A 22,566-nucleotide genomic window follows, 5' to 3' on the forward strand; every position below is an offset into this window, starting at 1 on the left:
TTCTGTGAATGTTTTATTGATTAGTTACAATGTCTCTGTAGGCTAACAATCTAGAAAAATAACAACCTAGAAAAAAGGGTGTTACTTTACTATGCTGTTAATACTAGCAAGCTACCTACCAATATTATATGGTAATAACAAAACAAACCCATGATGCAACAGAAAGAAAAAACATTTATCATCTTTAAAGTGTTTCACATAGCTTCTGAATGGTAGTAATTAATGTCGCTAATGAGATTACTTCATTAATAGGAATTTCTATTAATATTAATACATGCTAACAGAGGCAATGGATATAATTCTCCATGCAAAGATTCTGATTTATTTGCAGTCATAGGTGTAGTCTCAGTACAAAAACACTGCATGCCAGGAATAAGTTGTGAGCTCCTGAATTTCTGTCCCAGAAATCTTATACGGAAATGCAAGATGTGTACCATGTGTACCACATGATGGGTTGAAAGGCTGAGGATCAGGTCTCTCAATAAATCCCAAGCTAATGATTAACAGCAGACATATTTACTCTGCCAGGGTAGAGCTACTAGTTGATTACAATCATCTTTTATAAATATTGATAGCATGCAAAGAGACAGTCGTCTATTGCAAGTAATTTACAGCTCAGTCATGTAAAGTTACCTGCCTTACAAAGACATACAACACAGACACTATTCCTCATGTTATTGTTTGACTTTCTTTATGGAAAACCTTTCATAACAAACAAAATAAGAAAAAAAAAGTCCCACAAACAAGAAACAAAACATTGACTAGGTGAGAACTTTGTAAGAGAGGAATTGGTTTCAAATTAAGAGCAAATCCTCATCTCTACAAGCAGGTTTGTGTATGATGGCCCATGGGTCTGGACAGAGTTTTGAAATTGAGAGACTCCAAACAGAGTTAGACATTTGCTTGTACAGAGCTAAGCCTGAAGCCTAGGGCTCTCAAAATACACCTCTGCAATCTAAGATAATTGTGCAGAGTCCCACATTGAGCAGAGTTCACAATTCTGGACAAAAGAAGTAAGACAGGTCAGTGTACTTGTACATAGTTTATGTGTTACAAAAACCTCATTTACATTGCTTTAAACTAAGGAAATAGGTCATAAGAATTAATGAAAGCTTTAAAAGTTGACACAGTGGGTGTTTTTCATCTGGAAATGTAATGCTTCTATACATGTATGTAATATATACTTACACAGAGATCCTCTGCTATAGTACCTTAGTCTCTCATAGTTTTTCACAACTCTTCCACTGGAAATGGAAATATTATAGTATAATAATACTTTAAAATATTATATTTACATGTGTATAATTTTGCATATATTAAAGAACACACAAATATACACATATAAATATGTATTTAAGAACACACAAATCTCTAATGGAGAAAGAGACTGCAGAGAAACCCATACACAGTGTTGCAACTTTGCCTGACTGCAGCTTTCTGCACTCAGACCCCTACTGATCTAAAAATCCGAAGACATGGCCAGTAGAATAACCAGTTCCTTAATTATTCAAAACAAAGTAAATTCGATGTAATTTACGTGCTATAAAGTGTAAGCATACTGTACTTTTCACCATTTACTCTTGGCTTTTGTGGTTTTGATGTGTTTGTTCACAGTCAATATTGTACCAGTATATAGATTTATTTATTTCTGAGGTAAGACTGCGAAAAAGAGAGTTTCAGTTAAAAGTTTAAAATGCAGACATTTAAATTCAGTTTATTAGAGTTAATAGTGTAAATATAATAATTTAGCTGCAAAGAAGGATTAGAAATACATTTCTTGTGAACTTTAAGATGCACATGGCTTCAGAACAAATCCCATTTTCCCCTACCTGCTTTAATGAATTTCTTGCATTAAATACTTCAGTAATGAATTTTTTCAGACTGTAAGCTCCAAGGAAATACATAATTTGTCAATTTATAGTAAGTACAGGAAAGATCAAACAGAGGTCCGGGCTTAGTTTAGATAGTCCTGTATTAAATTTCTGAAAAAGAAAAGAAAATGGGGTCTCTGTGCCCAAAATTTAAAATTCCAGTGGGCCAAACTCCACTTGCTCTGAAAACTAAGTTCAGAAAGAAAAAAAATTAAAGGATAATTAAATTCAGTATACACAAACCACTGGCAAAACCTAAAATTAAAAGAAGAAAAGGAGACGGATACTCACAACCATTTTCAAATGCTATCTGTATTGCCATCACTGTTTCTGTCAGTATCTGTCAGAACCAGTGAACATCAGCTGGAGTCCTGACACACAGCCCAAGTAGCTTTGCTCCCAGCTGTTAGCCAGGCCGAGAGCCACGTCTGCGGGAGGTGCAAGTGCTGCATGTCTGGATGGATGCAGGAGTTTGAAGTACATCAGGGACCAAATCCAGCAAAACTGCAGTGCACTTCACCATGTGAAGCACGTGCTGCAGTGCAGTCTTTGACAGGCCTGTGTGACACGTGTAACCTGAGCACACCACTGGAGCACAGCCATGCCGGTATGCACGGGGAGATAGCCAGCTGCTCTGAACATGAACCAGATGTGTTTCTGCAAAACACTTTTTTGAATTACTGTTATAACCAATTTCTTATTTCTGAAATACATGCAAGGACTTGAAGGTGTTGGGAAACAGTGTGTAGAGGCTGTCAGAATGAGAAAATCATTCTCTTCTCCTCATACAGACACCTCAACGACTCTCTGCTTGCTTAGTATGGAAACCTGTCTTCTTCCATCTAATGGCAATTTCCAATTGCAACTAATGTCAATTATTAATTTAACTTCTGCACTTGAACTGCGGAGGAGACAGAGGATGTTGAGCATACAAAGACATTACTGTTGGAAAGGTCAAACCTGGGAAGTGCGCAGAATTCCTACAAGGTGTACAAGACTGTGATTGGGTCACAAGTCCATGGAAAACCTAAAAAGACTGGACCATTCTGCATTAGTTATTCCAGAGTAACTCTCCATATTGACTGTCTACTCAATAGCTAGTGCTTGCTTGCTCTGCTGTGTCCAACCATTTTATTCTTGAAGGCTGGTCAATTTATCTATATAGACAGAGTTCAAGAAATTCTACTTTCACCATTAAGCCTGGACTTGGAAAATGTCTGCCTATGACTTAACAATAAGTCTTTGCTTAAATCTTACTTTCAACACCATCTTACTTTTGGCAGCCCTACTGACATCAGAAAGTGAGCTCAGTGACAACAATAATAATCTTTGTGATTTTCACTTTTACACTCTTTGGTCATTTGAAAATGTAAACACCAATCTCAGCAGTCTGAAAGACCCAGCACAAGGCCCACGTTTGAATGGGCACAGGTGAAAGTGCCTTGAGAATATCCTTCCCACTCCTGTGGGCTTGGCTGCTTGTGCCCTGGACCAGCTTGGGAAGAACAGAGCTGGGTGTCCTTAGACAAAGGTGTCATGAAGACAACAGCTCCAGGCCCCAGCAGGGTGAGCCCTCCTTCCCTGGGGAGCTGCGTTTAGCGCTGGCTGTCCCACTGGGCTGTGCTCCACTTACAGCCCCAGCTCTGGCTGTGCACAGCCTCTGCTGTGACCCCGAGGCTGACACCCAACTCTGCCTCAAGTCCGGCCACCTCGCCCTGGCCTGCCTGGCCATCACGGGGCCATGGCTGACTCCGGTCACTGTCACCAGGTCTGACCCTGACACGACTTCTTGTCTTGCTCATGGCCATGCACCATCACTTGGCCCTGCTCTGTGAGCACCAGCTGTGGTGGCAGCCTGCCCCCAGCCCTGAGCGTGACCCAGCCCCACAGCCTGGCCCAGCCGCACAGCCTGGCCCAGCCCTGAGCATGACCCAGCCCCACAGCCTGGCCCAGCCGCACAGCCTGGCCCAGCCCTGAGCGTGACCCAGCCCCACAGCCTGGCTCAGCCCCACAGCCTGGCTCAGCCCTGAGCGTGACCCAGCCCCACAGCCTGGCTCAGCCCCACAGCCTGGCTCAGCCCTGCCGTGCCGCCACAGTGATTGCTGTGCTGCCCATCTGTGTCACTGGGGTCAGCCCTGGTGCCCAGGCTCTGCCCTGCCAGCCCTGTGGGGAGCCACCATGGAGCCAATACCTGAAAAAAGAAGAAATACATTCAGTGCCCTACAGGCAGGCTCTTTCAAATGTTACACACCTCAAAAGGCTCTTCCTTCTGCCACCACACACACCATAGGAAACCCCCTACCTTCAAACACCAAGTGCGAATCTTCAGGGGAAAAGATTGACAGTGAAATTAATTCACTGTGAAAGGACAAGACCAATGAGCTGGCAGCAAAGCTGGTCAGGACTCTGCTCGTAGGTATATAACTGGAGTTACATCACAGACTTTGCTCTAGTTAGCCCAGATGGACAGAGTAAAAACCAACAGAGAAAATGGCACACACAGCGCCTACTTGCCTCTGGCCATTTCTACTTCTCTTTCTCACCCTGTGTGAAGCCCCAGTCTGTGAGTCTAGATCCCACCACAAGATAGGACAATTAAAAAACACAATGAGGAAAAAACTTGGTATGCAGCTTACCAACTGCATTTGGGTACAGTACCCACTGAAACAAGGGAAGTCTCAAAATGGGATTCTTATGATAGTAATTGCTTACCAAAGCAAGTAAGGTTTTTAAATCCCAGTCTTCCCTGCCATTTTTGCTTCTACTGGCACTTCTTTAGCATATTAGCCCTTCAGGGCTTCAAAGACCTATTTTCATTAGTGTTTACAAGCCGGTAAACACATCGGTGGCACAGTATCAGTGGTAAGTAATAATAATATCTCCTCCACATCAAGACACAATAGAACATTTGTGCCCTGAAACATTCCTGGGTGGAGTATCTCTTATGAAAGAATTTCTTTATTAATGCTTTGTTCAGGAAGGGAACTCCACTGGAACAACAATATACCCAAGTAATGCTGTCCTGGTATCCTGTCTGCTCTCCTCACCCATGCATATCATGTACTTCAGAGCTAATTTTAAAAATTCTTTGTAATTATGAGGACTTGAGCCCCAAATCTATATCTCTAACACCCAAGAAGTTATTCTTGGTCTCCAAGAAGGCAAAGAGGACTACTTTTGTGAATATGACACAATAAAGCCTGCAACAACGAACCCATCAAACTGTAAGCAAGATAACATAACTGAAGCACCAAGTACAAATATGCTCAAATACATACAAAACTTAGTATATCTGCACTTCTGCAACAAATATCTTCCCAAGAAAAGAAGGTGAAAAAATACAGTTCCAACACAGGATTGTATTCCCACCTTCTATTGGCAGACCTGGGAGAGTAAATGTCGGTCAAGATAATATAGTAAGAAATTACTTGCAACAAATGAACTCGGTAAATTAACTTCGTGAGGCAGTAAGAACAGCTGTGTGCCTGTAACAAGTAACTATGTCCAAATGATTTAATTTAGAGACTGTCTAGAACAGTCTAAGGAGGGGATTCATCTTTCCCACAACACTCAAATGTTGTTAATGGGTCAGCAAGAGTGGAGCACTGAGTAGTGGTGACTGTACCTCCCAATTAATTTCATATGCTTTTCATCTTCAAATTTGAGGGTAAATTAAAATAAACCTTTGTTTTGCTGCTGTCTATTCTCATAGTCTTCTGCAAAATAAATCTAGTAAAATTCCCCCCAAAAGCATAAACCAACCTGGAAAAGAGCAAAACAAATTAAACCTTCCCTTTCCTCTCTTTTTCAGTTCCTATTCATAGGCAGTGGCTGATATGCCAGATATGTTCTACTGCTGGCAATTATTTTTTTGCCATTCTTCTTACTGAAAAAAAAAAAATCCTTACATACATGCATATTTAGTTCTCAAAACACAATCTAGAAAGTAAATCACTGTTAGGGGAGGTAGGCTCATTTCCCTATTCTTGGCTCAGTCTCTCAGTTATTTTCAATATCTAATTTGTAAGTGAAGATAACAGTATTTCCCTTTTTATCAAGGATTAATGAACAAAAATAGCACAAGACTATTGCATGCAGTTGTAATGGGAGCATTGCATAAAACAGCCAAGTCTCCTAAATAAAATGATTAAAGAATACAAAGCTTTTGTGCCCTTTTACACGCATTTTCTATTTATCCATAACTCTTCTATCTTCCAACTATTCCCTTTTTGGACAACCTGCAACTGTACCTGCTACTTGCTCCCATGCCACATCCCCCTACCTGCTGCCTCTTCTAAGTAGCTGTCTCCATGTCTCCTGGCTCTTCTCAACTCAGCTGCTTTCTCTGGGCCTTGATGCAGTTCCAGGGGTGGAGGTGCATCTCTACACTCAGTGTTCAGACACTATGAGACATCAGAGATGCAAAGTTGACTGGAATGACACCTGCTTGGGCACTGCCTGCCTCTCCACACTGCGCAGAGGGAGGAGCTGCCTTGGAGATAAAAGGCATTAGCTCCACCTCTGTATCCCATAGCTTCATGCCCAAATGCTGCTGAGACTTCCTACAGGGACTGCCAGTTCCTCTGCTACCTGCCCAGGCTTTGAAGTGCTGTCCTGAAGAGATGGAAGGCAGTCAGCCTCTCTTCACCCTGCCCATTTGCTTCATCAGTAAATGACAGACGAAGAGAAGCACTTCAGGTTTGTTTAGCCTTTGGAACCTGTCAGCTCTTTTTTCATTTCTGGCCTCAGCAGCTGCAGGACAAAGCTTAAGAAGATGAGCTGAGTGCACTCTGAAGTCTTGAAAACCATTAGTCAAATAGTATCTTAAATGTTTTTATGTTGTGATTTTCAGGCCTATTTCATTACATGAAGAAAGTTGATCTGTGGTATTAATAACTGTGCAAGCATTCATTGCGATCTTACGGAAACTGAATTGTTTGGGAGCCATCAGAACGATACTGCACTGTGAACATGCTGTATTCCTCCCTGTCCTCTCCTGGGCATCTAATTGTAACTGAAGTATTTGTGACAAGGAACCTCCTTCCACAAGCATCTGTAAAATCATCAGTTTCATTAGCCATTATTAAATAGCATTTCATGACTTGAGTTGGACTTCTGCCTTAATACTGCAAATACTATTATGAAACAACACAGGTAAATTGATATAAAACCCCTAAATTCCATCTGTCTTCCACACTAACATGTATGATAAATGAAATTTTATTTGAATTGATATTATGAATGAAATTGGATTGGATGAGCAAAGAAATCTGAAGGCAAGTGTTACCCAAGTTCAAAACTAATACGTATTTTTTCTTTTAAATTATTAAATATGTGATTAGTAAGTTTCTGAAGTATTTTCGGTGTATATAGCAGTGAGCAGCCATAGGAGTCATGCCAAAACTGACTTGCTGCGTCTCTGAACTTGTTTCAAGGAGAAGGAGGCAGGCTGGTTTGTGGCGGCTGCTCATAGATACTGCTGAGAGGAGCCACGAGAGGGCACTGGAAGGAGAGAACCGGCCAAAAAATGAGGTCCTGGGAACCAGCAGGACAGGACACAGCCAGGGCTCTGCTCCCTGCCCATAGCAAGAATAAATTAAGGTCCAACAGGACATACAGTTCATTTCTACATAAAAGACAAAGCTATAATGAGAGGTGTCCCAGGCCAGGCTTAGAGGTCTGAAGGTCTCCAAGGAAGCCAAGAAAGGACCAGTGGTACCCAGAGAATGTGCAGGGACATCAGGAGCAACAGGAGGGGAAGCACCAAACAGAGCTGAGAGCTATACAAATGTGCACAATTGACAACCTAACTCACACATTCCTGCTCTACACAAAGACTACAAAGAGAAAGGAAGATGAGAGAGGCTGTATAAAGCAACCTTTCCCCAGAAAATCTCCGCATTATACACTTAATTTCACAAAAGCATGGGCTGACTGGATGAAGAGAGATCCAGTTCTACCCAGTGCAGGTAAGCAACAAGAAAAGAAATGCACTTGTCAGGAAATAATTGCAAACTCAATACATTTGATGAAGTCACAATAAACCACAGAGAATGTCAGAATTAATATTTTAATTTTATTTCTTATTTAATCTTTCAAAATTAACTGGTGCTAACGTTTTTCAATATAACAAATGTAGCTTGTTCTTGCTTTTTGGATTCTAGAGTTATAAGTTGGAATGAATTTCCATCTTTCATCGATCTTTAAAGAGACTGGCAGACAGCTATGTGCTTGCTTGTATGACATCAAACAATATGGACAAGATCAGCACAGTCATTAGAACCTAACTTTGGTCTGCCAGCAAATGCTTCATTCCCTCTGTCAGTCTAGTCTAGCCTGGTCTATACAGGAACATGCTATATTGCAAATACAGATGGTCACTGAAAACTCTTCACCAATTTGTTACTGACCACTGGTTATTATTGATTTGCCTCCTGGCCCTGCCCAGCCCCAACTAGCTCTTTCCAAAACCATGCTCAAGAGCAATTTGAAGGGCAACTCACTTCACTAACTTTGTGCAAAAAGAATAGTCTTAATGAAATTGTTCTTTACATTCCACAGTGTCTCCTGTATGCCTTGTTTGATTGACAGCATCAATCAAATAGCTTCAAAATCACACTTTGAAAATATCCCAGGAGTGGGCTGCCACAGTTCTCAGGCATTCTTTTAAAACTTTTATACCGAAAAAATGTCTATGAAGTTAATTATCAAAATGACAGTAATAAGAATGACAAAGAGGTAGACATATGGGACAAAGGGAAACAAATGCATTTTTGTTCAGAGCCTCTGAAGCTCACTGTGGTCATATAGGAACTGCAAGATTTGGCCCTCCAGGGTGATCACTGTTATTACTTTGATTATAGTAGCATAGAGCAATGCCACACAGACTGGAACCTGTCTGCTCCTGATGAGAGTCTTGTGGCCTGAAGAGCTTACAGTCTAAATAAGACCAGGTAGACAAGTGGAGTGAGGAAGAAGGTACTTTTATTAGGTCCAGGAGAGATTAGGAAACTTGCCCAAGGACACATACCTTTGACAGATCCAGGGTTTAACCTAGATTTTCAGCATGGCACCTTGGTCATAAATACTTCACTTACATTTTGCTCTACATGCCTCTTCAGCTGAGATTTAAACAGACTACATCTCAGTAAAGCATCACCAGAAATATCCTGTTATACCATGTTTATTTTGACACCTTTCACATAAATAACATTTTCTATTGACAAAGTCCTAAGTGCACAGACAAAGAAACAAATACAAATTTGGGGGCAGGTGAAAGCCTCGAGCTCAAAAGCAGGCCACTGCTTCACAAGACTCTCAACAGCACTGGAAGTTTCAATGCATTTGTTTCAGTTGTTGTAAGTTTAAAACTCTAAAGTTTTTAGTGCCAAAAACTTTAGAGTTTTAAACTTACAGCCCTCCAGCTATGTAATTCCCTATCTCCAACAAAATATTTCTCCTTTTTGGGAGGGTAATAATAAGACGCATGGAACGGAAATTAATCAGAAAAAGAAAAGTAATACCAAATTATGGAAGAAAGAAATTGCTAAACTTAACTCAGTCCATGTGCATATGCCACAGAAAACCAACACAAGTTTTAGATGTAAGTCATTGTTGACACATAATATTTAACCATGCTCATCATAAAATCCACTTTACCGAAATAAAAAATACACAGTACAAAAATCCACTTGACGCAAATGTTACTCATTAACATTCCCTCTATATCTTACATGAAAGCATTACTTGTGAAAAGTGCCCGCTTGCAAATCTGAGAGGACATTGCCACTGACTTCACAATGTGCCAAAATTCATACCTGCGGGAAGAAATTATAACCTTTAACAATGAACGGCTCATTTCCCAGCATAATTTCTATTAATTCCTCGACCTTTACTTTCACTATCAACACCAATAGCTTTGGTGATTGTACAAAGGGATAATACGATATAGAAACATGGTCGAGGTTTCCTATATCTTGATAAGGCAAAGAGAATTCAATTAAGTAATTTTTAAGAGTCTTGTGAAATACCTTTCAGGCAGGTGAGTGCCTGGCTTTGGTTCCAAAAGCTGCTAGGATCGACTAAAAAGCCGCAGAGTTGGTGCGTTTCCCTGCAAGGTCCGGCACAACTTCCCCGTCTCCGTGGTCTCCCGGGTACCGGTGTTTAGCCTACACCCCATGCCAGCGGCACGGTGAAGCACAGAAGCGGCCTCCTCCTCCTCCCCGGGGAAGGAGAGGTGCCGTGGGGAGCCGGAGCCGTGACTCAGAGCCGTCTCTGTCACAACATGCATTTCTCAAAGGTCCCGATGCTTGAGGGGCCCGGCCGGACGGCTCCGGCGGCAGCCAGCGCTGGCGGGAGGCACTGGCGCTGCCTGCCGCCCCGGCAGGAGCGCGGGGAGCTCAGCTCTCCCCGCCGCGCAGCACCGCAGCCCCAATCCACCTTGGCCGGCGCAGACCCTTCCCTGCGGGGCACCCCTGCCACCCCTTTTCCTGCTCTCCCCGTCGGGATGAGAGCCTCCCCGCGTCGCCCGGCTGGGGCCGTGCGCCCTCCAAAAACCCCGTTCCGCGCCCTCCATCTCCGCGCGGGCGCCATGGGCACCGACAGGAGCGGGGTGAAAGCCGGTACCTGACTCTGTCCTTCTCTGCCCGCCGGAGCTCCGCGTCCCTCTGCAGCACCTGGAAAATCGCCCTGGCTTCCTCCTCGTTCAGAAAGCTGAGATCTGGCCCCTGGGGCGCTGCGGTCATGGCTTGGCTTATCGGCGGGCGAGCGGGCGGAGGCGGGCGGGCAGCGCTGACCCCCGCGGAGCGTGCAGCCACACCGGCATGGCCGAGCGCCGGGCGGACCGCACGCCGGCACCGCGGGACGCGCGTGTCCCCGCACGGCGACAGCCGCAGCGGCCACCGCTCGGGACCGCCCTGCCCGGGCTGGGCAACACCCTCCGCAGCGATCGCAGCGCAGCCCGGCAGGGAGGGCCGCGGCAGGGCGGGGCAGGGCAGGGCAGGGCAGGGCAGGGAGGAGCGGGGAGGCGGCGCCGCCGTCGGGGCCGGGGCCGGAGCCGGAACCGGAGTTGGGATTGGTGCTGAGTGGTCGCTCGCCCCGTGCTCGTGTCCCGCGGTTGAGTCGGGTGATGCGCTGGGCGCTCGGCGCGGTGTTCCCTGTGGCGCTGCCCGGGGAGCGCACGCCCTCGCGGAGGGGCCGCTGCGGTTCCCCCGTGGCGCTGACGGCGCCGTTCCTGCCGGCAAGCCCCGCCGCGCCTCTGCCCGGTTCCCCGCGGCACCCGAGTACGGCCCCGCCGCTCCACCCGGGCGCCACTCAGCCCCCAGCAGCCCTTCCGCGGAGCACGTCGCGTCCCGCTGCTGCGGGACTCTTGCGGAGTGGATGCAAAGCGGCAACTTTTCCACGAGGGAACAACGGGACGGTGTTTCCTATTTACTCTCCTTTAAGGTTTTCCTGAAGAAATATTTGGTAGCTATATTTGTTCTTGACCTGGGAGTTATAATCACATCTCGGAAGTAATTTCATCCTGACTCCATTCTAACAGCTCTAATGCAACTCAGCTCTGTGTTGGTGAGAGCATAATGAATTGCTGTATCTCTCCAACGTATGTGTCTGACTAGTTCGCTATATTAGTTGAAAACTTTGTAAAACGTCCTTTGAAATTTTTCCATTGGAGAAGAGCTTTATTCAGGGCTGAACTGCAGATGGAGAAGGAAAATTGTGATGAATTATTTCAGGCTGAGAAAGTTGCGGATCTTCAGTCTGGAAGAGATTTGTTGTGCCGACCTTGTAACAACCTTTCAGTATATGAAGGGGGCCAACGGGAAACCTGAGAGAGGAGACTCTTCATTAGGAACTATAGTGGGAGGACAAGGAATAATGGGAATAAACTGAAAGAGGTGAAATTTAGGTTAGATATTAGGGAGAAAATTTTTTTACTGAGAGAGTGGTGAGACACTGGAACAGGTTGCTCAGAGTGGTTGTAGATGCCCCAGTTCTGGCAGTGTTCAAGGCCAGGCTAGACGAGGCCTTGAGCAACTTTGTCTAGTGGGAGGTTTCCCTGCCCATGGCCGGGGTGGGGGGTGTTTGAGACTAGGCAATCTTTAAGACCCCTTCCAAACCCCTAATATTCTCTGATTCTATGAAAGAAAACACAATTTTTATTATGGCAGAGCAAGTCAGTTGAAGAGGGCAGTGTGCAGCAGGAGCTGGGCTGTGATACATGCAGCCACTGTCCCACCCTGCAGCAGGCTGACATGGGGCTGTGGGAGAATGTTTCCCCACTGGGGAGTTGAGTGGAAATAAGGGCCTTAGAGCACAGTGGGAATAATAGGTTGCAGGAGGTTCCTTGTTTTGACAGAGCTTCTGACATCATTTGTCTGACCCAAAGAGAAACTTACCTGAATCCTGGTAACCAAACAAAAGCAAGGGTGTCAGTCAATTGATGAAAATGTGAAAAAGCAAACTATGAAGGATTATGATGGGGAGAGTGTGTGTCTCCAACAGAGAAAAGACAGCAAATTTTTAATAGTGTATGGGAGATGCCTCTGGGTAAAGTCCAAGCATTTCTAAGTTGTTTCTAAAGGTGCAAGAGCCACAGCTGTCCCTGGAGCAGTCAGAGAACTTCCCCCTAAATGTCCTGTCCTTCCCATTTTGTTGCATTGAGCATAACAGAGTGAGTTTCACCAGCAGAAGCTGAGTGTATGGAGTTCTCCCTGGGTCTCTTCCAGGCAGTGAATTAGACATCACTCTCCCTTTCTGACTGGCACCTGCAGGATATGGGAAGCAGTTGCTCACTGTGCTCCTGCATCACACATCATGCTTCTGCTTCTGCATCATTCAGAGCTGGGGCAGAACATAGTAACATTTTTTTCTGTACATCCATTGCAATGAATCTCATAAATGCCCACACTTACCTTAAAAACAATGTTGCATCTTATTGGTGAGTTGTGGTCTTTTAACTTCTCATTCAAACTTACATGTTGTCCCTGCTCATTGCAGGAGATTAGACTAGATGACCTTTAAAAATCACTTCCACACCAAACCATTCTGTGATTCTAGGGTGAAAAATAAATACATACATACAGAATAAATAGGAAGGCTGTGCATTTTCTTATGGTTTTGCAAAGGAAGTTCTATATTACAGTTCTTACAAATAAAGGGTGGCATTTCCCCACAGATTTGGTGACTATCTATAATTTTATCTATCCTGCATATAAGTCAAGAATGGACTTGTATTTCTAAGTTTCTGTCATTCTTTTTCTTCATTTCTACAAATTGGATTAATTGGTGCATTTTTCTTCCCATAATTAAAATATTTGTTGGCATATTTTTAGTGCAGAGGGAAACAGGGACAAGATGTTAATTTAATGTATAAGCAATGTATAGTCTTTCAGGTAATAAGGAATAATTTTTTTTTGTTGTGTACGAAGAAATGGAATTGTTTAGAAGAGTGACATGTACATACACTAATGGCTTTACAGGGATGCTGCAAGACTTCACAGTGATAATTATTTCAATGGCTTTTATCCAGCATATTTAGAGATTTGGGCATAGCCATTTGTATAATAATAAGACCTTCATTTTACACAGTATCCTTGGTATGTCACATAACCATTACAAAATGTGTGTTGGACTGGGACTAGAAACAGCTCCTATCTATAGTGTCTTTTACCAAAAAATTATTTTGTGAAAAATAACCACTTTTCCAAATATTTTTTCATTACTCCAACTCTCTTACAATTTATGTCTTTTCCATACAGGGGTCATGATAATGAGAAAACACTGTCTATATTACAATATTTAATGTTCCTAGCCCCTTAGGTGCTTTAATTTCTGGTCAATAAACCAAAGATAAGATACATGCTTAAAATTTTTTCCATGGCTTTTAGCTAGCAGCTGCTCCAGGAAGATACAGAATTGTTTCTTGTGAATAAGTAGTGTTTTCCAGTTTGAAAACCTGAAACAGAGGGCCAAAGTAGCATATGAGAGGGTGCAGACATGAGACATCATTAGTCATGTTAATTGTCAATGCCACTAAAGAGGATGCTGACACACATACTTTAATTATAAGGCAAATTCTTCAAAAATTTTCCTTCACAAATACTGCTGTACTAATGGTGTTGCTAACTCCACTTATTCTCAGTGGAAGAATTAAAAGTATAGGGTGGAAAGCCAGAAGGATTGATTCTAAAAGTTGGTCTATACCTAAGGAATTGAGAGGAATGTGCAGAAGGGTTGGTTAATTCTTGTAGCAATCGGCCTTGAGGCTCATATCAGCCTTGAGGCCTGAAAGAACTGTAAGGTCTTGTCTGTTCCTGTTGCACTAATTACTGTCTAAATTGTCAGCCAGATTAGTGAAGGCTGGTTTAATTAACTCCCTGTGTTAAGTGAGAATGGCTTCATGACAAGGCAAAGAATAAATATGAAGCATCTTCCATTTAAAATATACTAAATCTGCTTATTGTTTTTCAAATAAATATTTCTAACACTAGGCTAGGTGAAAAATACTCAGATCATACTACTCGTAAGACAAAAGCAGTGCCTCTCCTCTGTTTAACAAGCCCATTGTTTATACCTCTATTTATTGTAATAGTCATTGTTTATTGATGTGTGTTAACATCTGGAGATCCATCTGAGTTTCAGGGTACATGGAGGCTTGCAGTGTATGGTTCCCACTGCCACAGGTCAGCATCTCCACTGAGCAGGATCTTTCACTGGGCCGTTAACTCCCCCTTCAAAAGAGCTTTGGCCTTTCATTTAGGCATTTCAGTGCAGCTGTGAAGTGGTGCACTTTGAAGGTTGCCTGGACACCAACATCCAAATGCTGTTTGTGTTTTTTAGCTGTTGTGTGCTACACGGCCTCTTGTAAGGCAAGGAGGGAGCGAAGACCAGGCTGAGCAGGCAGCGGGGCACAGACCATCACTGACCACCCTGTAAATGCCCCATGGGCAGCAGATCTGTTCCCATAGGGACAGACAGTTTTCAGGGTACACTGCATTCCCAAATCACATCTTGCAGCCTGTGTGGCTGCAGACTGCTTCTTTTTACAATCTCCTCAAGCACTTCCTCTTGCTGAGTCTGTCATTCACCTGCTTCTTTTTTCCTCCCCAACCCTGGAGTGTGGGCTGCTCCCTTCCCCGACTTTTTGACTCTGCTCTGCCCACACAGCACATTTCCCCACCTTGCAAGTACTGCTTACTGCTGCTGCCTCTTGCTCCAAGGCCTTCCTGCCCCATACATTGTCCTTATGGACTCCTCAACTGGTTTCCTGTGCAAGGCTGTTTCTGCTGAAATAGACTTGTTGATCCCTTAGAATGACATAAGGATATCATAGCAAAATAAGATCTGGTTTTTGCCTACCAGAAGAAAGGTAAGAGCAATATGCCAAAAGCATATTAGCATTGCATAGCAGCAAGGAAAGGTGGTCATGAGAGAGCTCTCTGAAATGGTGGCTGCAGTCTAACCCTGGCACTTCATGACACTCCCCTCTGTGTATTTGCTGCTGCTTTGGAAAATGAATCCATGACACCCCTTTGTTTGCTGTGTCCTTATGACTGGCTGTCCTTCTTCCTCACTTATTTTTAGGATTCAGTTAATCACTAATTTTGTTTGTAATACTTGCTGGGATGGCACTTTCCCCGGACTGGAGAGAAGAGAATATTGTGAGTAGAATCTCACACAGGACGAGACAGATTGGGCTTGTAGGGTGTTCTTGCAGAGGGCTGCAGCCCAGAGAGGCATGTGAAGCAGATTGTTACCTTTACAGCTCTGGAGTATAAAACCACTGCTTGGAATGGGAGGGCAAACAAGTTTGGTTGAAATTATGCAGGGTTTCTGCTTCATTAGGGGTCTGATGTCTTGATTATCAGAACCATAGACTGGCTAGTACTGCATATAACATCTGCTCTCTTGGCAGAAACTAGGCAACCTTCTCTTCCACCTTAACTAATATGTGCATAAACATAATCACCAGAGGCCAATACCTGGGATACAGCAGAATTATACATTTAATATATTTAGGTCATATGCCAGTGCATGCAACCTATTAAGAGAGACTTGAGTAAAGGTACAAAGAACCAGGCATGACTAAACAATAAGGAAGAGATGTCATCAGAAGCAAGAAGGAAACTTTTAAAACACTGTAGTCATATCCAAATGAGGAAAATAGAGAAATTAATAAATCCTGGCTGATAGCATATTGAAAAAAAGGGGGGTGGGAAAGGACAAAAATAGCTGGGAGGAACAACTTGCTGAAGATCTCTAAATGAGGACTAAACCCTTCTTCAGCACATTAAGAAGCTCATCAGAGAATCTGTAAGGCTGATCAATAAATACTATATAAAAGAAGCACTACGGAAGACTCAGTATGACTTCTAAAAACAAAACTCCTTACCTGACAGTGCTCTTTTTGAAGGATGGCAGCAAATACTGATATAATCTGCTTGTGCTTTTGAAGATACTACATAGTACCATCATCAACAGCTTCCAAGGAAACTTAGTAGTTACGAGATTAAATACAAAGTCATTTTATGGGTATATAACAGGTTACAACTTGGGAAATAGAGGGTAAGAGGACAGGTTACTTATTACAGTGGAAGGTCAGTGGTAACAACTGGTCACAACCACTGGTAACCACTGATTTTCCGAAAGCTCTGTGCACTCTGTCACTCTTAGGTGACCTGGAAAAGAAATGAGCAGTGAGGTGAGTAAGTTTGCTGGTGCAGTGGGAAAGTTTGTGATATGAAGACATTCAGGGTAATACAGGCAAAGGCATATTGGGAGGGACTATAAGGCACTTTTGTAAGGCAGAATGACTAGGAAATATAGTGGAAAAAAAATCCTGGTTTCACATAAAAGCAGATTTCACAAGTAAGCAATGGACTCTGAGCTGGCTATTACCATTTGGATTCAATGCTTTTATGATACGTATAACTTGTGAAAACATCAGAAAAGGAACCCAAATATTGGAAATTATTAGAAAAGGAAAAAACTCCATAATTTTCTTACAACTTATATATGAATATGGAATTCTGTACGGAACATAGCTTATATTATATATTCCTATACCATATGAACATAGATTTCTGCATATATATTCTGGTTATAAATTTATATATCTATTCCATATAAATGAGGGAATTAGAATATGGAGTTCTGTATATTCTATATTTCTATGTGTTGCAGAAATGGTGGAAAGGAATTAACTTTGGGGTTTCTTCAAGTGTAAGAATGAGGGGCCATCATTCTGGATTCTAGATCTATGCCTGTAATCATGAATATGTGTTGCTTGTGGCTGTGATGGGCTCCTTGTCTTAGATAAGGAGTTCCTGAGGATTCATCTTCTTTTATGCCTAGCTGTTCTGCTAATGTGATCATGACCACCTGACATGAGATTTTGTTGTAGTAGCTGGCTGACACTGTTGAGGCAGGACAGGAATGAAGAGACCAAGTCAGAAGGCTGAGAGAGTGAAACTCTGATTTATTTCAAAATGCATTGCTCTTTATACAGAGCTTCGTCCAGGCTAATTCCATTGGTCCTGCAGTGAAAACAATTCAAACCATTGGTGCACAGCACTTGACGCACACTGATAGAACTTAACAATAAACAATATGAACAATAAGGAGATAAAACCTCTTATTTACATTCTTTTCTAACAGGTTCCCAGGCTTCTGCCTGGTTAGAGACTTTCCGTTTCTCTCTTTGACTGAATCTGAGACCTACAGCTGTCTTCAGTTTTTGGATAGTTACTACTAGGGGTTGTAACCTTAGGAGCCAAGAGATCTCCTCTTGATTCCAAACTGTTCTTCATCATCAGAGTCTTAAAAATTTTGCATTTACTGGCAGCAGCTGAAAGAGGAGTGTTAGAGTGGAAGCAGAGTGGTGTCAAGATATGAGGGCATATAAATGGATAGATGAGGCTGCACTGTATGCAACTGTTATAGTTGTGTAGGGTGATATATTTATTTTTTCACAAAAAAAACCCCAAAACCCTAATACAATTTTAGAGCAGCCAGCATGGCTTTATCACAGATACCTGTCTGCCCTCAGTGATGACTGCTTTGGGGATGAAAGGCAAGCAATTGATACTGGCTGTTTTGACTTTAGCAAGACGGATTGTCTATGAGGTTGATGAAACAATTAACTGGACCATCAGGCTTGAAGAGTTCTGGTTAGTAGCTGAAAGTCTAACTGGTAGCCAGTTAAGGGTGATATTCTTCTGCTTTAGATTCTGACCCTGGTGGTATTTAACTTCTTCACTAACGACCTGAATGATGAAATGGAATGCATCCTCATTAGCAGGTGACATTAAATGGTGAGGAAAAGATGGCATGCTGGAGGGCAGGGCAGTTATTCAGGGGGATCTGAACAGGCTAGAGAAATAGCCTGACAGAAACTTCTTAAAGTTCAAAAAGGCAAATTAAAAAAACCAACCAAACAAACAAAAAAGCCAAACAAAAAAGGCAAGTAAAGCCTCATCTAAAGCTCCATGATACAATGCCACTATACAATTTGACCGGCTAGAACAGAGTCTTTTGAGAAAGGATCTGGGGGTCATGGTGAACAATGCAAACATGAGCCAGCAATGTGCTCTTGCAGCAACAAGATTTATTTTGGGTTGAAAGGGACTTTTAAAGATCATTTGGTCCCCAGCCGTGGGCAAGGACATTATTATTCACTAACTCAAGTTGCTCAAAACCTTACCCTGCCTGACCTTGAACTTTTCCAATGATGGAATCATGGCTGATCCAGGTTGCCTAGGAAAGTTGCAGATGTGTAAAACTGGGGAAGGCATTGAGCATCTAACATCAGACTTAGCCCTGCTCTGAGAAGGGATTCAACCTGCCAAGGTCTCAGAGTCCATCTGAGACTTCCATTTCATACTGATTGCTATATGATTCTGTGGTTTATAGCATCTATGACACATTGAACTCCTCAAAACAAAACTTATCAGAGACAGAAAATGCTTCTGTGTACTGACTGCAAGATGCAAATGTAATCCAACGTGAGGAGTTTGTTTCATCATATATATCAGGTCATCTTTTACTAGGCACTAATAATTAGATTGTCAGAGAGAGTCGCCACCAGCAACCATGATTGGAATGTCCTTAGAATTTAATGATTGTCAGTGCTGGGTGGAGAAGAAAGGTAATAAATTTTACAAAAAAATATTACTTCAATTTTCATTTAATTAAGAAAATTAAAATAAATAAAGCAATTAAAAAGTCTCAAAAATCTATAATAAAGTCGCATAAGAAAAAAATTTTAATGACATCTTTGGTAAAATTGGTTTTGAGCTAAAACCATATCATATTCTGTTTAAACCCCGAAACAAGTACAATTATTAATGTCCCAGAGAAAACTCTGGCTTTATTTACATGCTTTGTCTCTAGAACAAGGTACAGCATCTATGATACAGCTAAATCAGAATGCCTCTGTGAATATGCTAGGGGGAATTAATATAAATTGTGGCATGAAAATGCCTTTCATTCCAGCAAAGCAGCAGATTATCTTGAACATAATTATATCACAGATAATTCTGTGTCATTTTTAGCACTTAACTCCAAGAGTGCTTTTATTGCAAGAGAATCACAAGAATAAGGCAAAATCCTTCCTTTACTGTGTTTGCATAATATTCCTAACAGTGGAAGGGAAGGAGTAGTCCATTCACATTCTTCTTTTAAATATCAGTTACTTTTGATGTTGGTCAGTTACAAATACAGCATATCAGAATAATAAAGAGCATTATTGAGTAAAAAATATTTTACCATTGCTTTGTGTATAGCAATCAAGTTCCACCTGAAAGATCAGGTAAAATATACATTTGGGCTTCAATACCACTGCCTAACTTATCCTCATCTACACACATTCATGATGAGTCTAAAAACCTTCATCTGCCAAAGAAAGTAATCATTTTACTAAATATAAACACTAGTCCTGCAGACAGCTCCCTTTAAATGAATTAGCCTAATTACTTTTCTTTTCAATGAAGAACACTAAATGGTTATAGTACACAATTTATCTCATTCTAAAGTAGTCATTTAAATAGGTCAGATGAATCATGCCTTAAGAGAGGCTGTTTCTCTCCATTGAGTATAAAGGGAGTCTGGCATTACTAGCTCCAAATTGTAAACTGTATACATCTAAAGTTAGGTGAGAGGAATCTCATCCCACCTGTTTGTGCACTTAATAAAAGAAGAATACCAATACCGTATAAAATTGAACAAACTGTCCCCAGGCTTTAAAACAAGTTGTTTTAATCTTTAAGCAATCTGGCTCTTGATTTAGGCTTTGAAACAAGTTGTTTTAATCTTTAAGCAATCTGGCTCTTAATTTAGGGTTTGATTTAACTCCCACTGAAGTCCACAGCTGTATGTTTTAAGGGGAATTTAATGAGTCTTGTCAATTACTGCTGTTCACTCTCTAATCAAGTATACTTAATTAAATTCCAGGAGAAATGGATACCCAATGCTTAATGAGAAATTACTTTATAAACACAGGTTATATTTTGAACAGGATTTTTTTGTAAATTAGTTTTTTCCCCTTCCATCTTATAAATTAAATATGTAAGCAGTATAGATAAACCCTTAATGATAACTGTCTTTAGCAATTCTAATTCAAGTAATGTCAGGAAATACATATGTTTTTTCCTTCCACAGGATCATTAGCTCTATAATTAAACCTGGAATATATTAAATAAAGTCCAGCAGGATGTTATCGCTCTCTTCAATTGACACCTTTGAAACTTGTTTTGCACTGTCCCTTTTGCAGAGCTCCTCAGTGCTGGACCCCAGATAACAATAGACTTATAACGCAGAGTGCAATGGAGTTGTAGTTGGAAAATCTAAATCTGATAGAAATTTTTGGGTCCTACTACCAGAGATGGAAATGAATGACCATTGAAAATTGAAAATTTACCATGTAGCCAGGGTGTGGTTCCAGTCCTGGTCTTCATGTGGGGAGCTGAAACAGTGGGCGTGCATTTCATGACTGTGACCATGACATGTAACACAGGGGCCTTTGGGAGTGATGAAGGCAGAAGATTTGTGCTCTCTTTTCTCCTTGATGAATTTATGCTAAATACCTAACTGGCTTCACAGTTCATTGATTTGATGTGCAAGTGGTATGGAGGTCTTGAAGGAGGAGAGAGAGGGAACTCTGGGAAAGGAAGGAGGTAGCACCTGAGTGAGATTTACAAACCCTGGAGTTAAACATCTATTATCTAACTCTATTCCTACCTGTAAATCTGCTTCAGAGTAACACACACTTGAGAAGTCAGAACATTATCAGGAGCTGCATGAGGGAGAGGAGGCTGCCTTGCTTTGGCTCTTTGCTGAGAACTGTGTGTTACAAGTTCTCCTTGTTTGGCAACCCCTGGCAAAGGCAAAAGGGGTCACCTTGGAAGGACTTTAAACATATTAAAAACTGAAGTAGCAGCTCTGTGTATTAATAACAGGATTAAATGAAAAGAAATGGATCAGTACAGAGGGGCTGAAAGCAAAGGACTCTCTCCAGTGCGCCTGCCAGTAAATGAAGAGGATTTAAGTAGGTGGGGAAATATAAGCAACTTCAATACATTAGAAACAATGATGCAAAACTGAATACTTTTTCTTTTATTTAGCCTACCCCATTCTTGTGGTATGAGATTTTCTGCTAAACAAGCAGCTCTCCTGAAAACTAGCTCTGCTGTTCCATTCCTAGCTTTCATCCACACAACATCCTGGTTACCTTTATTGTGGTACCTAATCCAGCCATTTATGAATATTGAGTCTGTGTAAGTCTGTAAGGAAGAACTGTGTGCTCTGCAGAGCTCTTCAGTGGGGAGCACTGGAGATGATAGCTTGTAATGTTAGCAGGGTAACTTCAGCCCCTTTGGTGCTTGCCTGGGTAAATCTGTGCTTGAATTGTTCTACTTGTGTCAACCTGTATTTAAAAACATTTGGTGCAGACTAACAAATCCCTGGGTCCTGAAGGGATGCGGAATTAAGACGTTTTTTCCATTCCAATTGAAGTAACTACATTGGTAGTTTTCTTGCAATTTACCACTTTTTAAATGGACCATACAGACTTTGTATTTCATACTGAAAAGAATGTGAAGTTTCTGTGCACTAAAAAGTGACTGTGCTATGAAATCCATTACTAATTTTTTCATGAGGAACTGAGAAATTGTGTCAATACTCCAAGGGAAGGCATTAGAGGCTACACAAACACACACACACAAACACACACACACACATTATAGTTACATTCAAGTATATAGTCAAGTTATATTGATATAACTACAGTATTTTCTGGTATTTTTTGGTACAGCAACCAGTGACATGCTGAAAAATGCATATATGTTCTCATTTTCCTGTAATACCATCAATAAATTTTGCCTTACACTGGTCTATTTCATCATGTGAAAGTATCACACACAAGTTTTATAATGCTATAAAAACAGGATGAGTCTGATTTCTTTAATTACTAGCCCAGAAATGCTAGTAAAAGTAATATTGATGGCACAAGAGATGTCAAAGCAACTTAATCAGTTTAAACTTCTCATTTTATTTACAAGTTTACAAGATCTACATAGAAGCTTCTTTCTTAAGAGCAAGAGAAAAATACAGAACCAGCATGGCACAGCCTTAGTAATGGCTTGGCTTTGAAGGCAAAGGGATTTATGAGATGTACATGTTCAGTAAACAATCACATTTA

At 41.7% G+C, this 22,566-nt stretch overlaps 1 protein-coding gene across 1 annotated transcript in view; it reads right to left on the reverse strand.

Annotated features, from left to right (window-relative positions):
- The window catches only part of EXPH5 (exophilin 5), a 36,941-nt gene extending 26,295 nt beyond the window's left edge, over positions 1-10,646 (reverse strand). Inside the window, exon 1 of the mRNA XM_021529378.3 lies at positions 10,497-10,646. Coding sequence (XP_021385053.2) covers positions 10,497-10,615 — 119 coding nt within the window. The 5' untranslated portion in view covers positions 10,616-10,646. The remainder of the gene's footprint in view (positions 1-10,496) is intronic.
- Between the last annotated feature and the right edge of the window lie 11,920 nt (positions 10,647-22,566).

This window comes from Lonchura striata, chromosome 2 (assembly GCF_046129695.1).
Source record: "Lonchura striata isolate bLonStr1 chromosome 2, bLonStr1.mat, whole genome shotgun sequence".
Lineage (NCBI taxonomy): Eukaryota > Metazoa > Chordata > Aves > Passeriformes > Estrildidae > Lonchura > Lonchura striata.